The sequence below is a fragment of the Bacidia gigantensis genome (genome assembly GCF_019456465.1).
Source record: "Bacidia gigantensis strain McMullin 20006 chromosome Unknown contig_134, whole genome shotgun sequence".
NCBI classification, from domain to species: Eukaryota; Fungi; Ascomycota; class Lecanoromycetes; order Lecanorales; family Ramalinaceae; genus Bacidia; species Bacidia gigantensis.
In genome coordinates this window covers 1,081,961-1,103,946 of record NW_025408593.1, presented here as the reverse complement: position 1 = coordinate 1,103,946, position 21,986 = coordinate 1,081,961, and the positions used below count along the sequence as shown (strand labels likewise).

At 49.3% G+C, this 21,986-nt stretch overlaps 7 protein-coding genes across 7 annotated transcripts; 3 read left to right on the top strand and 4 right to left on the bottom strand.

The window, feature by feature from the left end:
* Positions 1-102: 102 nt before the first annotated feature.
* KY384_002101 (uncharacterized protein) lies at positions 103-692 on the top strand (the record flags this gene model as incomplete). Its single annotated transcript, XM_044810627.1, has 2 exons — positions 103-118; positions 178-692. 2 exons carry the CDS (start codon positions 103-105, stop codon positions 690-692), a joined length of 531 nt encoding a protein of 176 aa, XP_044672601.1.
* A 485-nt stretch (positions 693-1,177) lies between these two features.
* KY384_002100 (uncharacterized protein) lies at positions 1,178-2,187 on the bottom strand (the record flags this gene model as incomplete). The annotated part of the gene is made up of 3 exons (XM_044810626.1): positions 1,178-1,853; positions 1,891-2,081; positions 2,140-2,187. 3 exons carry the CDS (start codon positions 2,185-2,187, stop codon positions 1,178-1,180), a joined length of 915 nt encoding a protein of 304 aa, XP_044672600.1.
* A 372-nt stretch (positions 2,188-2,559) lies between these two features.
* ETH1 (S-adenosylmethionine synthase) lies at positions 2,560-3,788 on the top strand (the record flags this gene model as incomplete). Its single annotated transcript, XM_044810625.1, has 2 exons — positions 2,560-3,279; positions 3,330-3,788. The coding sequence occupies 2 exons, from the start codon at positions 2,560-2,562 to the stop codon at positions 3,786-3,788; spliced, it is 1,179 nt and encodes a 392-aa protein (XP_044672599.1).
* A 3,488-nt stretch (positions 3,789-7,276) lies between these two features.
* KY384_002098 (uncharacterized protein) lies at positions 7,277-9,620 on the top strand (the record flags this gene model as incomplete). Its single annotated transcript, XM_044810624.1, has 3 exons — positions 7,277-7,355; positions 7,523-7,645; positions 7,729-9,620. The coding sequence occupies 3 exons, from the start codon at positions 7,277-7,279 to the stop codon at positions 9,618-9,620; spliced, it is 2,094 nt and encodes a 697-aa protein (XP_044672598.1).
* Positions 9,621-14,504: 4,884 nt separating this feature from the next.
* On the bottom strand, positions 14,505-16,126 carry KY384_002097 (uncharacterized protein; the record flags this gene model as incomplete). The annotated part of the gene is made up of 6 exons (XM_044810623.1): positions 14,505-14,861; positions 14,971-15,079; positions 15,144-15,281; positions 15,333-15,619; positions 15,697-15,816; positions 15,929-16,126. 6 exons carry the CDS (start codon positions 16,124-16,126, stop codon positions 14,505-14,507), a joined length of 1,209 nt encoding a protein of 402 aa, XP_044672597.1.
* Positions 16,127-16,663: 537 nt separating this feature from the next.
* AMT1 (ammonium transporter Amt1) lies at positions 16,664-18,428 on the bottom strand (the record flags this gene model as incomplete). The annotated part of the gene is made up of 5 exons (XM_044810622.1): positions 16,664-17,060; positions 17,115-17,789; positions 17,849-18,103; positions 18,172-18,236; positions 18,294-18,428. The coding sequence occupies 5 exons, from the start codon at positions 18,426-18,428 to the stop codon at positions 16,664-16,666; spliced, it is 1,527 nt and encodes a 508-aa protein (XP_044672596.1).
* Positions 18,429-21,236: 2,808 nt separating this feature from the next.
* Positions 21,237-21,716, bottom strand: KY384_002095 (uncharacterized protein; the record flags this gene model as incomplete). The annotated part of the gene is made up of 2 exons (XM_044810621.1): positions 21,237-21,271; positions 21,374-21,716. 2 exons carry the CDS (start codon positions 21,714-21,716, stop codon positions 21,237-21,239), a joined length of 378 nt encoding a protein of 125 aa, XP_044672595.1.
* Positions 21,717-21,986: the final 270 nt, after the last annotated feature.

The window sequence follows — 21,986 nt, the reverse complement described above, 5'->3', positions numbered from 1 at the left end:
CAAAAATGATTCTGCTATCATACGACTATAAAAGACCATCGTCAGCCCTCTAAAACCACCTTCCATTCATCTCACAGCCACCCCAGCATCATCCAGACAATCATGGACTTCGTACAAGGTCAGCATATCCTAGCCAAAACATCTGCTTGCCATCCCCACTTCTAACTTCTGTGACAGATTACCTCCCCCAGCTCTACTATCTTTACAATACATACAACACGACCTATCACCCATATGTCGCGCCCATCTACCGCTTCGTCCTACTCACCCAATCCTACTTCTTCCGCTATATCTTCCCCACAATTTATCCACTCTACACGGTGGCGAACAGTGCCCTCCACACTCTCTCCTCCGATTCGCCGGATCTTGTGACCCTCTTATGCCTAGCGGTCATCCTGATTATTTCAATGAAAGCTCTGGAGTACATGAGGAAGACCGTCATATTCTGGCTAAGCCTGATCCTGCGCTTGGGGCTCTACGCCCTGCTTCTCGGAGTTGGGGTGTACGTGTGGCAACGGGGTCTTGATCAGAGCTTGGAAGATTTCGGATTCCTGTGGGGACTGTTTGAGGGCCTTAGTGAGGAAGGACAGAAGGTGGGGAACCGTAGGGCCAAAGGGAGGGAGTGGGAAGCGCGAAATGTTCGAGCTGGTAGTACAAGGAAGAGAGGCGGGGCGAGAGGCTCGGGATGGTAAATGTTTGGCGAAGAACATGTTGTGCGAGTCATTTGTCATTGGATCACGCAGCGTGGTATTAGATGCGTTATTACGACTAGGAAACGTGGGAAGTGACGGTCAATTTGCTACTCATGCATAATTTAGACGTCATCTATGTCTTCAGAGTTCCGTTCCTCGGATACCCAGTAATTTCGTCATTGCCTTCAATGAAAAACCGTGAGTTCAACGCATCTCCATGTCACCTGGTGTCGTTAGCTGGCACCTGTCGAGTTCTCGGGCTACGATCATCAGGCTCTGGCTAGCTTTCGCCGGAATGTGATTCTAAACTCCATGAGGGAGGAGAATATTGGATTACAGGGTCGCAGGCCCAAAGATTCAATGGAAACCGGAAGCAGGTTGATTTGCCAATAGCAGACATCTACAGTGTGTGAAACTCAGTCGAACACGGTTCGTTGCTACTGCTGCCGCCCATAAAAGCGATGAAAAGGCATCCAGCCAACACTTTATCCCATATCAATATTCTCGGGATCGTATTCAATTTCGTCGTTCGGTTCTTTAGGCTCCTGTGCTTCGTGGTACTGGATTGCATCGTCAATATAGCTCAGGACAGCCCCAACGCTCTCCTCTTTCTGCACATCTAGCCTAAGGAATGACACCATACTGAAATCATCTATCAATTGCGCGACCGTCTGGTTGAGTCGTTTGAAGCTAGCACCCGCCATCATCGAGGACTTCTCCACTGGATTAGTTTCCTTGCTTTGATCTGAAGCAGATATGCCATGAGCGTCTACAGACTCTTCATCCAGCAAAGATGCATCTGGGTCAATGAAACGCTTGAGCTCCTTCCTGCTGACAGAACCTTTGATCAGATCAATCTTGCTCATAACATTTACGTGCGGTAGTTCGAGCATGATCATCGCACTCATAGCCGATAAAGTCCCAGCGAAGAATTTTGCGCGGTCGATAACGAAAGTGGATTCCAGAAGATACGTAGCGCAAAGATTGACATTCAGAGACATTCTGAGATGTGAAACAAGAGCTGGTACAATGGGTATGTGGGTATAGAGCTCGATCTGTCCGGGCATATCGATGAGAATGAGATACTCTTCACTGACAGGCTCAATGGATTCCGTAAGGAAGTCGAGGTTCTCAAGAAGATGTCTTTTGTCTTCTCTTAGCCTATGGACTTGAAGGCTTCGCCAGCATGAAGGCCTACTCAAGACAATATATTAACCCGCCATTAGGACCAAGGCCCATGTCCTCCATCACATCCTCGAGAGATATGAGATCTTTGATATCTAGATCTGGCTCATATGCAAAGTCTTCTGCGGCTGGGTCAAGGTTGACGTAAAAACATGAACGTTTATTGATGCGAAGATGATTGATTGCGGCCGCACAGAATGTGGTCTACCCAAAGCCCACAGTCAGAACACAATGAATACTTCGCCCGACCCGGCACGCACACCTTACCAGCCCCAGCCGGGCCCATTACCAGGGCACCGAACTTGCTCATCTTGTGCAGTCCGGGACTTCCCAAATCCAAGGCAAATATGATGTCGCGGAGGTCATGTACGGAGATTCAAGTGAATCCAATCCATCGGTTTCCGTAAATTTAAGCGCCAAGCTCTGTAAGGAAAGGAATAATACCGTACAGAGTAAGAGACCGAGCGCTTTCAGACTCAAAAAGGCGTGATTTTGGCGACTTCTTAGGAGGGCCGGAGTAGTGCAGAGTAAGTTTTGGAACGTCTTCTCATAAATCTTCGTTGGTAGCACATGAGCATTCTCAATTGCTCTTACATCTGTCCACCTACACACAAACATAAGTTAACTCGAAGCCCATCAGACCAACTGAATCTTCTCGTAGTCTAAGACCTCCATCTCCACAATGCCTCTCACGAACGGTGTCAATGGCGCCAAGCCTAGCACTTTTCTCTTCACCTCAGAGTCCGTCGGACGAGGGCATCCAGACAAGATCTGCGATCAAGTGTCCGATGCTATCCTCGATGCATGTCTTGCTGAAGACCCTCTGTCGAAGGTAGCCTGTGAAACAGCCACCAAGACCGGCATGATCATGGTGTTCGGTGAAATCACCACCAAGGCGCACATTGATTATCAAAAGGTCATCCGTGGCGCAATCAAAGACATTGGGTACGACGACTCGGGCAAAGGATTCGACTACAAGACATGCAATGTTTTGGTAGCCATCGAACAGCAATCTCCTGATATTGCACAGGGTCTTCAGCTTGACCAAGCGCTGGAAAAGCTGGGTGCCGGTGACCAGGGTATAATGTTCGGCTACGCTACCGACGAGACTCCTGAACTACTACCATTGACTGTCCTCTTTTCCCACAAGCTGAACAAGGCAATGGATGATGCCTCGAAAAATGGTAGCCTGCCATGGTTGAGACCCGATACCAAGACTCAAGTCACGATTGAATACAAGCATGACCACGGTGCAGTGATTCCAAAGCGTGTAGACACCGTTGTCATCAGTGCGCAGCACAGCGAGGAAATTACTACTGAGAAGCTTCGAAAGGAGCTCAAAGAAAAGATCATTCCAGCTGTCATACCTTCTCATTATCTGGATGAGAAGACCACATATCATGTGAGTAGTGGATTGATTTCGCATCTCTTTGTCAAAGCTGACATTCGTAGATCCAACCATCTGGTCTTTTCATTATTGGTGGACCTCAAGGTGATGCGGGCGTGACTGGCCGTAAGATCATTGTCGATACCTACGGTGGCTGGGGCGCCCATGGAGGCGGTGCATTCTCAGGCAAGGACTACTCAAAAGTCGATCGGTCGGCCGCTTATCTCGCCCGATGGGTCGCCAAATCCATAGTGCACGCAAAACTTGCAAGGCGGGCACTGGTACAGCTTTCATACGCCATTGGTGTCGCTGAGCCATTGTCCTTGTTTGTCGAGACCTATGGTACTTCGGACAAGTCATCAGATGAATTGGTCGACATTATCAAGGCCAACTTCGACCTAAGACCAGGTGTCATCGTCAAGGAGCTTAACCTGACCAACCCTATCTACAACAAAACTGCCCAGAACGGCCATTTCACCGACCAGAGCTATACTTGGGAGCAGCCAAAAACTCTGAAATTCTGATTAGTTGAAGAGTGTCCTGTACTGATTTACTTTGCGTGAGTTCGATACCCATAATGCCGGTTGTTTTCAACAAAACAGCTAAGCAGCGGCGTCCAAAAGATTTACGACATACGATATAGACGCTGTGATGATAGAAGACATTAACTGTCAAATGTACAGGACTATGAGAGAGATAGTGTACAACATTAACTGTAGCACACTTGGTCAGCAACAGGATTCCGACGGATTCTGGGCGCCTCCTGTATATCGAACATTAGAAAAAGTAGCGGGCATCCCGTTTACTCTCTGGATCTACTTGCATCTACTGATAGGTGAAATGAATATTTCTCTTCTTCTCACTTCTAGAAAAAGTAGCTTAAAGATGAGACTTCGGCACTTAGTCATCTGCTATACAATATGCGAATTTGGCCTTTGTGTTTAATTTAGCGCTGGAGCAGGCAACTTTCGTGCACTCAAGGAGATCGATCATGTGCAGCTTCCTCTTTTAGTGCTCTGTGGCCATATGACTTACTTGTTCCTCAAAACCAGTCATTTGTCCTGCTTGGTTGCCACGTCTTTTCTGACCCTTTCCATTGTTTTCTTGACTATATGCTCAGCCACTGATACGGTGACAAAATCCGAGCAGCTGTAGTCAACAGTGTGCATTATAAGACAGAGCGACTGAAATGATTCGAAACTGAAATGGATCTCCCAGCTTTATTTAGAAAACAAATGAGAATTGCAATAACATTGTGCTCAGCAAATCCTCAATCCTGGATGTTCCAGTTTGTTTCGAGGTATAACGCACACTAGCAATGGTAAGAAGGCTGACATCAAGGGCTGTCACAACACCATTAGGCTATCCAACGCCATCGTTGCAGCACAAAACATCACTTGTCACCGTAGGACGCTAAAACAGTCACTATCACAGGGAATTTTTTCAGTCTCCTCCTAAGCACCATCAAGGCTTGACCTAGGTCCGGAAGGGCGAAAAAATGGAACTGTCCCAAATTATCGCTGCACTTGCTTACACAGCCTTACGATGGGTTTGATTCATGTCTCTGTCGACGGTATTCAAGGAGCGTTAGCAAAAGCGCCAACGGTGACAATCTGAACCGTCGACAACAGATCCATGTGTCCATACGAAACAGAGGAAATGCCAGTCAAATGGACTCAACGCAGTATCACTGGGAAGGCCTAGGTAGATAAGGCGGAGCTATGGCAAAAGGTTCGTTCCATTTTCCCCTTCCGCAAGGGAAGTACACGGTCTGCATTAGCTAGACTTGTCTTGCGTCTCCGACGAATCGGACCCGGGCGAACTCGTTTTCATTGTTTCACGTCAAGAAAACCTTCGAAAAGGTAGTAAGCCAACACGCGGCCGGGAGCAATCCCGGTGTGCGTCAGCGTGGCCGTGGTATATCAAATCAGAGATTGTAGCGAGTGGTTCCAACAAAGCCAGAAAGGAATAGAATAGCATTTGATCGTGCCGTCCTCTCGCTTGAGCATGCAATCATCATCGCGTCATGATCGTACTCCAGCCGCCTGACGCCAAAAGTCTTTGGTTGGTTTCTTCCTGAACTCGAACAAGTCCGGCCCTCTGGTCCCAATCCCACGCCTCCCCTGCTAGGGGCCGCTGATAGACGGGAATGATAGATCCAGTGGGCTTCGGTCTAAAAGAGACACAGGCCGCGATTGGCTAGTGTAAAAGGTCCTCAAATCCTGGGCGGCTACAGCGATTAACCAGAGTCATTTGCATCTCCTTCGGAGGCTTTTCACGGGGTCTTCCAAAGGCGAAGGCCCGAACCCGCGCCTTAGCCTGACAACTATGGCAGGTTCATGCTTGAGGCTTGCTGCCTGCTCGTGCCAAAGAAAGAAGATCCCATGGCCAGCAGGATCCACTCGATCCAAAGCGGGATCTTGCATATTGCAGGTCTTTAGCACGAGTCTGTCTTCTTTGAAGATCCTGCAACCTTGACCTGCAGGGGCGCCATCGAGCGTCCTGATTGGTGTAGATGATGCATGAGTCTTGCATCGCCGCTCGTGGCATGCATAGTTCTTCACTGCACCAAAAACGCCAGAGTACATTTCTCGCAAAAAAGCTCCATCCAGATCTCCAACTCACCTTGGTCTCTGCCGTTCAGTGAAGTGTGTCTTGTTCTGCCACGGAGGGAATCAAGATTGAGGGTCCTTTCGCAGGCAGTTCTATAAATTGCTCACTGGACCCTCGGCGGTCATCGGCATCATGGCAGAAGCACCCCTAGAGCGGCCCTGATGACCGTAGATCCTTCATTTTCTTTACAGCATTTGGGGCGCTCGGCATCAGCCATGAGTAATACATCCATCCCATATCCCCTTTTCGCTTCATGATAGCCCGTTTGACGGTGCTCCTTCATCTCCGTCGTTCAATGATATCTCCATCCGAGACTCGGCGCCTTCTTCAGCACCCGATGGTACCATGTATGGGGGCTCTTGCTGGCATCGAAATCTGGGTACCTTATTGTACCGGATGCTGACGAGTGATCTGGTCACGCTGCGGGCGCCACACACACACCATCTAGTTCCAAGGGATGCGCCAGATGAATGCGTGAGACTAATAATGACTATCCGTCAGCCCGTCCTGGTAGGAGCAAGTAGTGGAAGCTTCAGCCTTCTCTGATGCACATTCGACTGCCTGAAACTACTTAGGCTACTCCCCCCGCCCATCACCTTCTCCGTCGTCGAGCCATCCAGTCGTCCAGTCATCCATCCATCTCAAACCTTCTTGCACCGCCCACCACCGATTGGAAGCCAGGCTAAATCGAATCGAACCTTGGGGTTTCCCTGCCATCTCTTGGGTTGGGTTCCTTCTGCTAACCCAGCTAGCTAAGCAAGCCATCCCGTCAAGAGGTCTTGCTACAACGCTCCCCGCGCGACCTTGCATCGCACCCACTTACCTTAGTACTTACCTTCCCACCTCCGGCCCAGGTCGCCCTCCCGCTCCCTGGTTCACATTTCGGGGGCCTGCCACTCCACAACAGACCCAATCGCGAATCGATCCACCCGCGAGATCGCATCACTCCTAAAGAGAGTTCCCGTATCCGCAACCAACCCATTTGTGCTCCGCCTACCAAGCACAATACACGGTGCGCTTGTTGTGTTGATTGCTGTTGAACTTACCCTATCTCGACTTATACTTAAGGGTATTCGAGATAGCGCCCGGGGAGGAGGAGGGGTCATAGGGCCTTAAAATCGGAAAACTTGCGCAAGTCCCAAAAGGAAAAGCACCGTCACCTGCATGCAACGTTGTCGCGCCCGCTGTGCCCGAGGAACTTCCTTCGACGCCCACGTTGCTCGGCCATTAATCCTCGAGCCTGCAGACTTCACATCCATTCTGGAGCGCGCATCGCGCGCCCACGAGCTCGGTCGAGCAGCGCGACCTGTGGGGCGGACAGTCGCATCCTTGTCGTCGTCATCGCCGCCTTGCCTTGTACGGACCTGATTTGACGGCGATGTATTCGACCACGTCTTCCATGCCTGCACCAACCTCCATGAACGGGATCATGGTCGATGGCTCAGGGACCATCAATCCAGCAGCGTTGAACTCCTCCGGTAAATTTCCCTCCATACAGTGCTTGTCGCTTCTACCCTGCTTGTTGCCATGCAACAGGGACACAGGGTAGCCGCGCGACGCTCGTCTTGCTATTCGTGATGAGATAATCGCGTCAGATTAGTCCCACCAGATACGACTCTCTCTGCTAACACTTCCATCTGCACAGGCAACTCGCTCCCACCCTCATCATCATCATCATCATCACTACACCCACAGCAAAGCCTTCGAGGGCAGAAGAGAAGCCGTTCACCTGATCGTGATGATGGCGGAGGATTAGGTGGTGAAGATGGTACGCTGCTCGCAAACCCCAAATTCGATTGCCTTCTATTATTTTTTTCATACTCTATACTAAGAAGACCTCTCTAATTCAAGAGAGAGCCGGAGCTAATTTCGTTCTCATCCCAGATGACCAAAAGGCAAAGAAAAGGGGCAGATCTTCCGGCGGAGGGTTGGCCAACGAGTCGCTGTCTCGCACAGCCAAAAAAGAGCCGGAGACATTACCGCCGTTCCAGACACCGCAACAGCCGCCTACGCTGCTACCCCAAGATCCTCACACTTCTCCCACGCAAACCTCACCAACTAAAGCATCGACTACGAAGCAGCCCGTCATAAAGGCGCTACCCACTGTTCGAGATCATACCACGGACCAACTAACCCCCGAAGGCGACGAGTACATTCCAAGAGAATATGATCCTGAAGGAGAGAAGAAGGTCACGATAACGGGCCATTCCCTCGATGGTCGTGAATATAAGATGAGAACTTTCTACGTTCCCAATCGTGGAGAAAAACTATTCATGCTAGCGACGGAATGCGCCAGAGTTTTGGGTTATCGTGACTCGTATCTCCTTTTCAACAAAAATAGGTCTCTACACAAGATAATCGCAACACAAGCGGAGAAGGACGAGCTCATTCATCAAGAGATTCTACCCTATTCGTACAGATCTCGTCAGATTGCCATAGTAACTGCGAAATCGATGTTTCGGCAATTTGGCGCACGGGTAATACAGAACGGCCGGAGGGTAAGGGACGATTACTGGGAAGCAAAGGCTCGAAAGCAAGGTTTTACCGAGGAGGATATGGCAGGGGACAAACGCCCAGGTACAGGCAAGGCAAGGGATGCTGCAGCTTTGGAGGTTGCTCATCACGATCAATCCGGAGCGATTGCGAACCAAGACATAAATTATCGAGACGTACAGTTACCGCCTGACCTTGGTGGGCCACTACCGCCACCCAATCACAACGCTCCGATTCCAATGATTCAGACGGACGTGGGTAGGGAGTATGGCAGTATTCCGCGCGTGAGACAGGACATAAGTGGCACACCATATCAAGACAGAACGCAGGCAAGCCCTGCGGGGGACATTCTGCATCAAGCAAGCAATGCAGCAGAGCTTAACAAAAGCATCACCCAGCAACGGAATTACAGGAATAAGAATTACATCGACACTTGGAACAGGAAGATTGACCAGCCAGTATCTGCGAACCCGCAAAAGGTTGATCAGAGCCCTTCGATGACTCAGTCTCCGCACTTATCCTCGAACCCACTTGGAAACCAGCCACACCAGCAATCCATGATACATCATCAACCAGGGTCGCAAATAGTGTCTCCACAGCGGTATCAGCAACCACAACATCAACAGCAGCCACAGCATCAAGCCCATTCCCAGAACGTTCACACTCAATCTCCTGTGCGTCAGAACATGCCTCCGTCCATGCGACCTGATATTCATCACCCTCAGCGCTCGTCAGTGTATAACCCAAGCCAACAAGGAGCTCCGCAAGCCTCTGCATATGGCAATTATCCACAGCCAGGGTCGCAATTGTGGGGTCCTCCGCCGACCAACCCTCAAGCGCATGGCCAACCCCATCAGTCCCCAGTCACCTCGCAACATCCGTCATTGTCACACCACTACTCACCCTCTCCCCATCAGCAGCAAATACAGCAACCCGGACAATCCCCGCACCACCACTCGCCACACACGCCGTCGCAATTGCATCACAGTAGCTCGCAAGGCAACCTTTACAACGCCATGGGTGGAATGCCAGCTGGCAATACTGTGTATGGAGCAATGGGTCAGCATAGGAATGCATACAACCCTCAGACGGCTCCTCGACAGATGGGCAGTCCTAATCCGCAGCAGCAAGCCTTCTTACAGCAGAGTACAGCAGCACAGCAGGCGAGCATGCAGGGGTGGGTACCACCACCTATGGGTACGAGCAGTCAGGGCTGGGGTGGGTACCCTGCCAGCACTGGATTCTCATGATCCTTGCGCTCTCTCGGTCGGACAAGATGTGTAGTACTTAGGACGAAGCATGGATCACGAAGCTATGCAAAGATTGAACGACTTCTATATTCACAATTACCATCCGTCAGACTCGCCATGGTTGCTCAATCAAGCAACTCATCAATCAGCTTCGCACGGGTCAAAAACTTTACAAATTATCTTTCAAAATGTGTTTTAGTATTGACACAGCTCTCTGGCGGCTTTACACTCCGGATCGACATTTTTACAGCAGTAACATTAGCACTACTCTAGCATCATCATATTCATGCAGTATACATTAACATGGGCAGCATCAGGCTGAATGCGCGACTCGTGTGAGAGCAGCTACTAGCAGGCGCGAGAACATGCCAATCTTCGGCATAGGCATATGGTCACTTTAGGGTTGGGAAAAGGGCATTTGGGCAGGGACTGCAAGCATACGCGAAGGTTTGATTACAATCCAGCAAGCATTTAGTGGAGGATTTCTTTCTAGCAGGAAGATTGAATGGCACAAAATTCATCATGTGGTGCATTATATGGCAATAAAGACTGCTCCTATCTCTACATTCATACGCATATTTCTCTTCTGATTTCAGACAGGCAGGGCACTGGCTGAATCTTTCAACCCGGAAGCAATGTATTTGTTGCATGGTAGTACAACATTATAATTACTAGTTACTCTCTTCACAAAGGTATGTTCTATTTTTACAGTAGAAAATTGATGGTCTGTGGCAAGCCCGCGACGACAACAAACCTCCCTTGTTCGAGAAATAGGAATCAATATCTATGATAATGTTCTATCCGCGCGGAACTCAATTCTTGCTTCGCCTTCTGTCTCAACTACAAAGAAGCTTCTCTGTTCACCTTGCTGAATGACCAATAACCAAATTTTCCGCAGGCCGTCTCCGAGCCTCCGGAGGTTGAAGCAATAATATAGGATTCTCTGACGCCGGAAGGTAGTGCCCCTGGAGTCTCTGGAACAGAGATGCGGTAGATATCGAGTCTACTATGCTCACAGCCACACGGAGGGTACTGAGTCGCTTCTATCATGTCAGACGATGAGGAATCAATCGAATCGTGCGCCTCCCTCCAGTGACATGCTGAACGACTCGGCGAGCATGGCGGCTTTACCGCTGTTACATGACTGCGGATGGCTACTGCTGACGTGCATGTTTGAACCTCTAGGTTCCATTGGCGCCTTAAAGATCATGCGACAGGCTAATTGAGATCACTTCCAGCTCCTAACATTTCCATCCTTGTAAGTCTAGTATGTCATGTACGCATGCCGCATTATTGGCGACGAATGGAGCTATGAAAGAGACTGCAAGGCACGGTCCGTGGACCACGGCAGAATAGAACCAACGGGGAATTTTCCCGAGACATGGGTAGGAGTGTCTCAAGTATGATGGTGTGGAAGGTCTCCCGTTGAGTCAACAATGGCATTCTGACCTTTTCCATTCCGACAGTCCATCATTTTAGTATGTCTCTCGCAGGCCACTAACGAGTGACAGGTCAGCCTTATGATGTAGGACCCTGACGACGAGGAGACTCACGGCATTTGAAGCGGCATATAGATGGAAGGACAACCATGGGGGTCCCCTGCTGGCTATTTATGGAACAAGCATATAAGACAATCCACCCTGCCATCATGAAACGCTGCAACGCTTGTGTCTAGGAACTATACCTAATGAGATGTACAGGTACATGGCCGGCATTTGCAAATGTCGACACTGATAGCATTGCAAAGCTGTGCGATCTACTTACTAGCAAGTAGAACAGTCTGAATCCGAAACGGCACCGTTGGAAAGACATTTCGAAGTTCCACCTTGCAATCGAGTTGGGCATCAATCTGTTTCTCTGTTGATTACGCAATGGATGAATGCGGGCTTGATATGGTCACCTGCTCGCTGCCCGAGACGAGCGCTCTGATTGCCCAGCGAACAGATCTACTCTCACAGAATCTTTAGATTTTTCCCGGGGAATCATACAGATGCCGCGCGGTTCAGTGAACATGAATGCTCTCCCTAGTACCTCGAGGATTTGTGCTTTAGCCTTGTCTTTCCAAGTGAAAATATCTGCTTGCGACTTTTTTCAAATCTAAAGAAGAAGGAAAAAGAAGTACAAGAGAACAGGACCTCGACTCTTGACAATTCTCGATCTCGCTAAAAACATCAAAATGAAGCTTATTTCCACCCAGTACATGCAAAAAAGCATGTTAATCACTTACTTCCCACCAGAACATGAGATTCTCTTAGCTGTGGTTCTTGCAAAATGACCAAATTCTCTCGCCTAGCTGATGTCTGTGCACTTTTCTACTCACAATCTGCAGAACTAGCCCACTTTCATATACTCATTCCCTGTTTTGATCAGAACCTTTCGTCTGCTAGCCCACCCCCAGAATATTCTTAATATTGTCTATGTCTAAGCGTAAATAACAAATCGTTTCTCCGTTCATTTTTTTGGCTGATACCTCCTACACTAACTATCCTCTCCAACCTTACACCAAGATCAACGCTTCACGACTTTACCATCCACTGAATGCACAACGTCCCGATGCAAACTCAGTTCCCACCAATTGGGAAAATCCTCCATGCAATACCCCAGCAGGCATCTCCAAAGTTCTAAAAGTCGGACACAGTCGAGTCAGCGCTTTTACCATATCATTCCCGTCTACTGATTTCTCCACCCTCAAAAAGTGGTATAAGGCGCAAGAGAAGAAAGGAAATAACTCACTGGCCCCCCTCATCTCACGTGAAGGTCCCGCAATCTTCAAGCAAGCATTACAAAGCGGATTCCCCTCCCCAGCCCACGGGCCCTCCAGCCTCCCACAGAATTCCGCCTGCTCTTGAAGCAGCGGCGGCTGGGGCAGCATTCGTCCATGAAAAGGAGGTTGAAAGTGCGTGTGGTAATGGTAGTGCGGATGGGGAAGGTAGCAGCGCGGGTGTGGCGATTGGAATCCAAAATAGGGGTCGTGAAAGGGGTGAAGTTGAGGCCGGAGTGACTGATATGGGCCGAGTGCGCGGTGGGAGGGAGAATAGCAGGATATTACGGGGAGGGTGACACCGCAGCGATTGCAGCGGCTGCGACGGCACATCGTTGTCTTTGACTGTCAATGTGGTAGGAAAGGGGAATTCGAAGGGTTGAGCTAGACTGGCTTGGACGTTGATAAGGGCAGATAGAGAGGTACACCAGGCTGAGATCATGGAAGCAATCAAAAAGACGAAGTTTGAAGAAACGGACTTGCTTGCATGCATGGAAACATGATTGGTAAAGGCTCGCGGAAGTTTGAAGAGGTATAACAAAGTGAATGGTTTTTTTGCTAGGAGGAAAACAAAGGAAAACGCGAGGCAAGAGGCCGGAAAAGTCCTGGGGGAAAAGGGCGCAAACGCGTCTCTTTCACAAAGCTAGTTTGCTTCTCAAATCATGCCCATTATCTACCTGTACCTTCCCATTTTGTCTGTCTCGTCAGATTCTGTCACCCAGCCATCCCCATCATGATGGGCCATACGATGGGCGACGAGAGCTCGCCAGTCTGGAGCGTCGTATTGACAGTACCCCAAGCGACAGCTTTGCATTCCTGCTGGTCCGTTCTCTCGTAGACAGGCAATACAGTATGGTAGTGTAGACCCTGCCAGAAGTCGCTTCACCTGATGCCCTTCTTCTTGGTATTGAAAGCATTTGTGGTCGATGAAGCATTTAGTACTGGAGCATTTGCGGCACTTGTTCGATATGCACATTGTGTCTCCTGCCAGTGAAGTTGATGAGAATCTGTTGATGTTTAACGATAGTCGCTCGGATCGTAAGTCGGCCTAGGAAAACTAGGTGTTAGAGTTGTGTCGTCGAAACTCCGAATCGTGGGAGCTTCGATTGTTGTTAGGAGAAGAAGTACTGAAGGGCAGCCCAGCTTTTAAAGAAGGCTTGAGTAGCGTTACCAGCCAACTGTGAGTCGTACAATGCAGAAGGGAGCAAAGTGTTACGGTTGATGTCGTGCATTGTCACAAATTTGGATTCTCATTTGTGTCGAGCGCCAGCCTTGTCATCCTGTTTCGAGTGCTTCGGTTCATGTCGAATCTACCTGATTGACTCCTGGCTATCAGAGAACTCGTGAGAACCCTGGCTGTGCCGTCTTCGCGATGACAACGTCTCCGATGCTCCACAAGTTCATCCCACGTGGAGCCCACGACAGTGCAAAAGCCAAGACGACATGGCCAGATTTCTTCTTCCACGTTCTGAAGATGGTTCAATTTTGTTTCTGCAGTCAAGCCTACGTGGTACCAGAGCAGACAATGAAGGCAAAAGGGTCGTTCTCGAAGCGGAGGCAGGTCGCGTTTGTGCCATGCATGCCATCGAAATTTCGTGCAGTGAGTCTCGCCTAGTTCTAAGTTGCATAGTCGACAGCGATTTTCGCGGCACATCGTGGTTTTGAACTGACCCGAAAGCTGTAGCGGATTTGATGCAGTGTGTGATGGATCTGATTTTGACGGAAGAGATGGACTAGCTGAAAGTAATGATAGCAGCAATTAGTCTGCATTGTACTCGAGCAATAGGTAATGAGACAATGCACCTCTGTTGTAGAATCAGTAAAGATGGAGAGACCAAAGGAGCGAAGTCAATTTATTGTCTGCAAGAAGGCCACCTCCCTGGTCATACAATAGAATACAGGCCTGGCAAAGAGCATTTCTGAGGTTAATGTATCGAGTGGGCCGTTAGCCACGGGCTTTGGCAATTGCCTTGTGTTTTCGTAACTTTTCATGGGTTGAGAGTCGTGACTTCAATCCGGTAGTATGTGCAGTCAGGACAACAACTTAGGGCAATGATACATAAAATCAACACCTTTGAGGGCGGCTTTAGGTATGGTACTGCGATGTTGGGGCTAACGCAATCTTATGAGCTACCACCATTGTCAACCGTAGCTTCACCTTTGCTGCCTTCTAGCCATTCCCCGAATTGATCTAATCTCTTTCCCTCGTCATCTCCGTCCTCGTCATCTAGACTCATCTTTTCCTTCGTCTTCTTAAACTTCTCACTGCCGTCGGCAATGCGGGCTTCAATCACCATGCCGGAATAGTGTCGACCATCCATTTGCCGTACGCATGCTTCAGCAGATTCTTCATTCGAGAAACGTACGGTCGCCACCCCGTCCACTTCGCGGTCAAAAATTACTACATTGGTCAAGGGGCCAAGCTTAGAGCATTCACTGCGAATGTCTTCTTTGATGTCTAAGATCGCCGCTGGATCTTCCTATTTTAAGGCAAAAAAAATTGGTCAGGACTGGACGAAGATGCATAGATCACTGAACGACATCGATGTCCGGGATACGACTGGCTCAGAATTGAGGGAAGAGTCTTACCTCAAGTTCTGCTAAGGTGAACATGTGCTTCAGAATTACGACCTTATCCCATCGCGATGAGGTTTCCTGAAGTGTCTGAGGGTCGTCATCATCCCAATCGGCGAGCTTGCTGAAGTAATGTTAATTCCGCTACCTAGACTCTCCGCACTGTCACCCTATGAAAGGAGACATACTTGTTCAACTTTTGAGTTTTTTTGATTATTTTTCTTTTCTCCTTGGTGAACCCCTTATTATTCTGCGCTGGTGCCTCTTTCTGCTGCTTGTAGGAGAAATCTGCGGCAGCAACCTTCATCTTTGGGCCATCTCCTAACCTCGTTGTTGTCAGCACGTTCCGCATATCTGCTGATACATCGACGGCTTACCGAAGTTGCGTGTCGTCAAGCATCTGTACCGCAAGACTGACGCTCTCAGATCTGAAGTAGAGCACTAGCGCATCTCCTTTGAAGCTGCCTTGATCGTCTGTGTATAGCTTTATGCGAGGCTTATGTCCATCAATCTCTTCAGCAATAACGCCACACCGTGAGAAGATCCGTTGGATTTCTTCGACGTCAGTGTCTTCAGGAAGATTGGTGATATAGACTGCCGTATTCTTGCGCTCTGCTGCTGGCTTGGTCGGAGCGGCTTTCTTGCTTGGACGGCCTCCTACTTCCTGGATGCAGCCAAAAACATAGCGTTAATCCTCATTGCACGGAAGTTTCGTTTCGGTAACATTGACTGGCGACTTACTTCCTCGCCGTTCGTATATTCTGCCTTCTTTCTCTTCCTTCCAGCCTGAACTGGCTCTGACTCGTCGACACCTTGTACGGCATAGGCCGCTCTTTGTTGTTCCAATAGATTATCGTCCACCTATTGCGCGCAAACGAAATCATGCAGCGATTAGAAATAGTCCGTGACGTTCGTCATCTGGATCGTAGGAGCGCGTCGGACATCAAGCGCCTGAGACAGGGTATGAGCGTACCACAGGAATCCATCTCTTGATGCCGTCGTCGTATTCGAACTCTAAGGGTTGCCCTTTGTCGTCTTCAATTTCTAGGATGAACTTTTGGTTGAGCTTGTCGAAAGATATTCGAGAATCGACATCGAAATCGGCGGGATCCTGCGGAAACGAGGACTGCAACGGTAGGGGAGGAGAGGTAGACGACTGTATTCGAGCCATTGTAAAGAGATAGGCGTAGGGTTGTATGCATTTACGACAAACAATGTCCAAGATCGTAGAGCTGGAGCTTGACTAGTGTCTTGGCAGAGAGTCTTCCATCCATGGGCACCAGATGATTTCAATGCGTATGAAATCGCGTAACAGTGCCCAAGGAAATCAAAATCAGATGCGTTTTGGACCTTTGGTCTGTAGCATTAAGTTTGTACTAGAAATACACCTGGTTGTAGGTCGACCTCACAGGCGTGGCCGCTCACACATCAATACAGAGCACAAATGCCGCCATTCCCCGTACATGCTCGTAGCCCAACGGCTGAAGCTTCATCAACTATATCCAGCATCAATCACTTTGGCTCACAAACATGGCTCTCTGATCAGCAGACGAATGTTTGCACATCACATCCAGCTGCTTAAAACGCCTGGCTAATACTTCCCCAGAAGCAGACCTTCGCCGGACCTCTCCTGGTTGGGAGTCTCCTTTACTCTTCTTTGAAAGCTCCAAGAAACGAAGAACCAACGAGGAATCATTCGGTGCAACCCTCACCTCAATCGTCCATTCAGAGCCTCTTCATCACTTCGCCCAGTATAACTTTTCTCATGATTCCCTATCACGCTTCCCTCATCCCCGCTGTATTTGCTTAACATGTCTGTGTCTCCAAGAGCATCGCCATTGATGACGTCTCTGGTCAGCTCAACGTAATCGTAGGCAAATTCGCCGATTTCTGCATCATCCATGCCGAGCACCTCTGCTTCCTCACTCGCGCGGAGTTTCAACCCGGGTATAAGGTTCATGACAAAAAGTATCAGGCAGGAACCGCCAAAAGCATAAGCGAATCCGGCGACGGAATCGGCAAGCTGATATGCTAATTGAATCCAGTGGTGATTGAGCCATCCGCCTTTGATGACTGTGAAGCCGTCAAGGTGAGCTATGTAGTCTCTGTTTGAAGGTCAGTATACTTGCGAGAGAACCTATGATGAATTGAATACGTACGCGGCAAACAATCCTGTGCACAGGTTGCCAACGAGACCACCGATGGCATGAACCGCAAAGATATCGAGCGCATCGTCGATGCCGAGTAGAAACTTGAGCTTTGTAGCGTAATTGCAAGCGGAGCCAGCTACTACACCGTATACAACGGCGGACCAGGCTGGTACGTATCCAGAGCCTGGTGTGATGGCGACTAGACCAGCAACGACGCCAGAGCAGAACCCGACAGCTGACCATTTCCTTTCAAGCCGATAGTCGAGTAAACACCAAGTGACTCCGCCAACACTAGCTGCAAGATTCGTTACAACGGCCGCCATAACGGAGCGTAGACTTGCACTCAATGCCGAGCCAGCATTGAAGCCAAACCATCCTACCCACAAGAAGACGGTGCCAACGATGACCTGAGTGACATTGTGGGGACGAAAGTTCAGTTCATGTGTGCCATGACCTCGTCTTTTCCCAAGCATGAGAGAGTACGCGAGTGCTGTCGAGCCAGAAGAAATATGCACCGGTGTGCCACCGGCAAAGTCTAGGCCTCCCATTTGATAAGACCATCCCGCAGGGTTCCAAGTCCAGCACGCAATTGCGTCGTATATAACCGTCGACCAAATAAACATGAAAATAACGCAAGGAAGCATGCGGCCTCTTTCTGCAACAGCACCCATGGCTAAGGCGACCCTGCAAGACGGTTAGCTACATGGGCTCTGATGCAGCGGAGCACATGTCAGGTGGCGTACGTAATACTGGCAAACATGCCCTGGTACACGGCAAACAGTAGATCAGGTATTTTCTTGCTCCCCACACTCGGCTGCGCCAGGGTGTTCCGCAAGCCAATATTTTCTAGATCCCCAATGAATTTACCGGCGGTATGGGAGAACGACAGCGAGTAGCCCCAGAAGAACCACTGGAAGGACGTCACGCCTACTGCCATCATCGAGAGCCATATCAAGGACAAGGCGGATTTCCGTCGCGCAAGGCCGGAATAGAAGAAACTAGAGCAAAGATTTCACGTTAGGCAAGATGTCGCGTGGTCAGAGAGTTGAAGAAGACGGTGGCGTACCCAACTCCCGGAATCATGAGAAGTACGAGGGCGGTGGATGCAAGCATCCAGGCGATATCGCCGGACTATACGGCACTCGTTATGGATGCACAATTTTGGATACGAAAGGGACAGGATTGTACCTGATAATGGACATTGAGATCTTGTGTTAACGAATCTCCGCCTGTCGCCGCAGTCTCATTGTAAGGGATTAGCTGTGTATAGTTGAGGCTGTTGAGATCCATCCCATCCATGCCGTCCATGCGGTTGTTGGCCATGGTGATAAGGATCCAACGAGGCGCACCTCCCCCGAGTTGTAGTGTGGTGAAAGCCTCTCAGGCTATGGTGATGAAAGGTGGATTCAGAGATGGCGGACGAGTCCTCCTCGGAGCGGTATAGCTAGCTCTGGATGAGCCAGGCTCACGGTCTCATGAACAATGATGCTGTGGTGTGTCAAACGTTGCTCTTCTATTCGAGCGCAAGCGACGGAGGTAGGGGAGGAAATGAGTGGGCTTAAGAGGCACAAGGATAAGAGGTAGCAACCCAAGGGCGGGACCGCAGCCTAGAATACCGGGAGTCTAGGGAGTCTAGGGGCAGTTTGACACTAGATTCCTTTTCGCATTGAATCGCAGGAAATTGGCCGCATCTATTCTTGCACCGAGAATAGCAACATCTCATCAGTCATCCCCTGCGTACGGCGTCAGTCATCTCGAGCCTCTCTTTCATTTCGTCCTGTCTCCCTTCCCCGAGAAACACGACGGCATGAGAGGCGGATGTTCCTTCTCGCTGAAGGCCGATCAACCCGCCGGGGCAGGAGTGTTCGCTAAGTGGCCAGTCAAAAGGCGTTCTGGTATCTTGCCTGCATGCTTTTCGGCCGCGGAGTGCGAAAGACGGGATGTCGATAACGCTAGGAGAGCACAGAGACTAGAGGCACTGACTAGAGACACTAGAGACCTGGTGCAACATGGCCGATCCATGTTCTGCATGTGATAACAACATAGGCCAATCACGGGTGTTACTTCGTCGCATGATCCAGCCATCCGGCATGCGTGCCTCGTGGTGCGTGCATCCTGTACTTGTGTGGATGTTGAGAGAAGCCTCCAAAACCTTTCGACCTTTGCCACGTGAGGTGATGGGGAAACGTCAAACCTTCATGAAACTTGCATGCAAGATGATCGGGGTAGTCTGTGCTCTATACACTTATTACGCAGACGCAAGAAACATATATCAGTGGAGGCTCTGCCTGACCGCGCTTGACCTCTGTTTCCCGTACCTTGCATAGACCATGCGTTCCTTGCAGCATCCTCCAATGAGGTGAAATTCAACCACTTTGATCACTACTAGACTAGTATTCGAGGGTCAAGTAGTAAACCTTGCCTTGCCTTGCCTTTGCGTTCTGCTACTACGCCGCCATACCACTACCATCCACGGGCATTGATCCACGCTCAATGTTGGCTTCCTGTCAGTGCCAATTGTCCGTGTCGTTCAAAGCTTAATGGAAGCCGCTTTTGGTCTTGGGCCTACTCATTTCGCCATGTATAATTCTTTTATCACAATTTTAAACCAAGACCGGCGTTCCTAGAAAATCCCACTCCAGTAAGGCCCGAAGAAAATAGCTAGTGCCTTCGCTCCAACCGTCGGCCTCATCACTAATAACGCTTTCGAATAAAAGTGAGTGATCAAGTTTGTCCACGTTTCTATGTTACACGATCGGCCCAAGTCGCACTCAATACAACCTCTTCATTTGCCAATACCAGCCTTGGGCTCCGAGAAAAGACCGCTGCGCAGACTGGTGGTTAGCGATGGCAATTAGAGCTTATTTCGCTTCTTTGGTTCTTGCGTGTAGCTCTTCATTTCGATACGCCGTCATTCGAAAATCTAATAACAACATATGGTGACGCGGATTGCCTCATCCAAGAGCTCTCGACTATATCTTCAGAGCTGGCAAGAAGTTGAATCGAAGGCTGTATATGAGAGCTTGTCTTGAGAGAAGCCATCAACATCGGACTGACATCTAGGAGTAGGCAGAAGTTAATCTGCCAAATACCTGTCTTGACATTAGCTTATTGCTTCTGCTCGCAAGTGACAGAAAATTTACCTCGATAATCTGGAATGGACTCTCGGCGAGATTGTCCGAGTAATTTGCGTTGTTTTCTCAGGGTTCAAGTGCATCAATCGGAACTAATTCGTCTTTTTTGACGGACATAGTAATAGCAATCTTCTCGCACGCGAAAAAAAGGCGTGTCTAGGCTTTCACATTTCCAACATGGCATTTGTAACTATTTCAACCTTCGCAGGAGTCGCAGGACCTCACCCTCCAGGATTAGGGCCTGGCATTCCCTCGCCCAGTATGAGAGAAGATGAAGCCAGCAAGCATGAGCTATTTTTGTCATAGCAATTGCAAAGCCAGCTGCTGACTCTTGACCTTTTCGTCCTTTGCTAGGACCTCAGGAGACATTGGTGCCCATGGTCTAGAGGACATCCACGACCTTGAAGGGACATCTAGCCCGCTCCTTGAACCCCAATATGTTTAACTCGTCAAATATATCTCGTATGTAGGTCCGGACAAACTTAATCATAGTGAACATGTTTGTCTATACGACCACAAGAAGAGGTTCCTTTCTCCGATTTCAGCAGTGAAATATGAGTAATGATTGCTTAACTTGCAGTATCTTCGAAATATCTTACCCTACTCAGTCTATACGTAACAGACCCGGTCTTCTATGCTGAGAGATGGTCTCTTTGAAAAGCACTGGCTCAACCATCACACCTGACTCTCACACCTGCTCGTATCCGTATTGCCCGGGGGGACATGTGCCGTTACTGTTGTTGATCGAAAATCCGGGTTGTATTTGTGATATGACTTGGTGAAAGGAACTTTGACCAGCTCTTACTCGCCAGGACTGCAGAGCTCATCAAGCATCTTGCTTGGATGATGATCACAGTCCCCTGCCAAGCTTCAAGACACGTACTTCATCAAGGGAGAAAAAATACAGCACAAAGCGGATAAAGGAAGGAAAGACGGATGGGAGCAATTAGGCACCTGCAATTTTTCATACTTCCTAGTCGTCGTAGCTCACGTCGGCTCACGTCGGCTTCATAGGCTCACTCATCCCCCTCCCTTACCCTGTTGTAGTGTGTCATCAAATGGATCCCCATAATCTTCTGCATACCTTTCTTTAGCAATCGATTTCCATCGGTCTTCGGGTCCCGCGATACTTACTCAAATTAAACTGCCTATCCTCCAAAAGATTCCACGCTCTCTGCCACTCGTCCCTGGCTTTCTTGTTATTCCAACTCGCGCCCAGAACAAATGTATCCTGCGGTTCCTTGCCAAAATCGGACTTTTTGGTCGTCCCGAGGTCCTCCATCTGCACAGCGCCATCGACTTCGTTGCCTTGGTTAGTCTGGTTTTGCGAAGGCGGTGGAGAGAAGAGAATATCGTTGATATTTGGAGGGATGAATGATGCAGACGATTCGACGGACGTGTTAGCAGCGGGGAACATGGCTTCTTCTGAATCAGTGGATGGAGAGTTTAATTCGCCCATTTGGCTGTCGCCGTCCATGTCGCGGGGGTCTAGTGAAGAAGTGTAAGTCAATTTGATGTGATTGTATTACTGTAGGAGTGTGTTCACCAGCCATTTTGAGCCTAGTTCATGATAATCCTGTGCGTTGAGTGAAAGCAAATTCACACCACGCATCACTTATGACACAAATCCCATAAGAAGCTTTAGGGTTCATAGTGGGTCCCATTCCGGCCGAAGCCGCCTGGGGTTCTAGGGTTGCCGAGCCTGTCACACTCCGAGGCAACTTCAGACTTCTCCATCAATTACCCC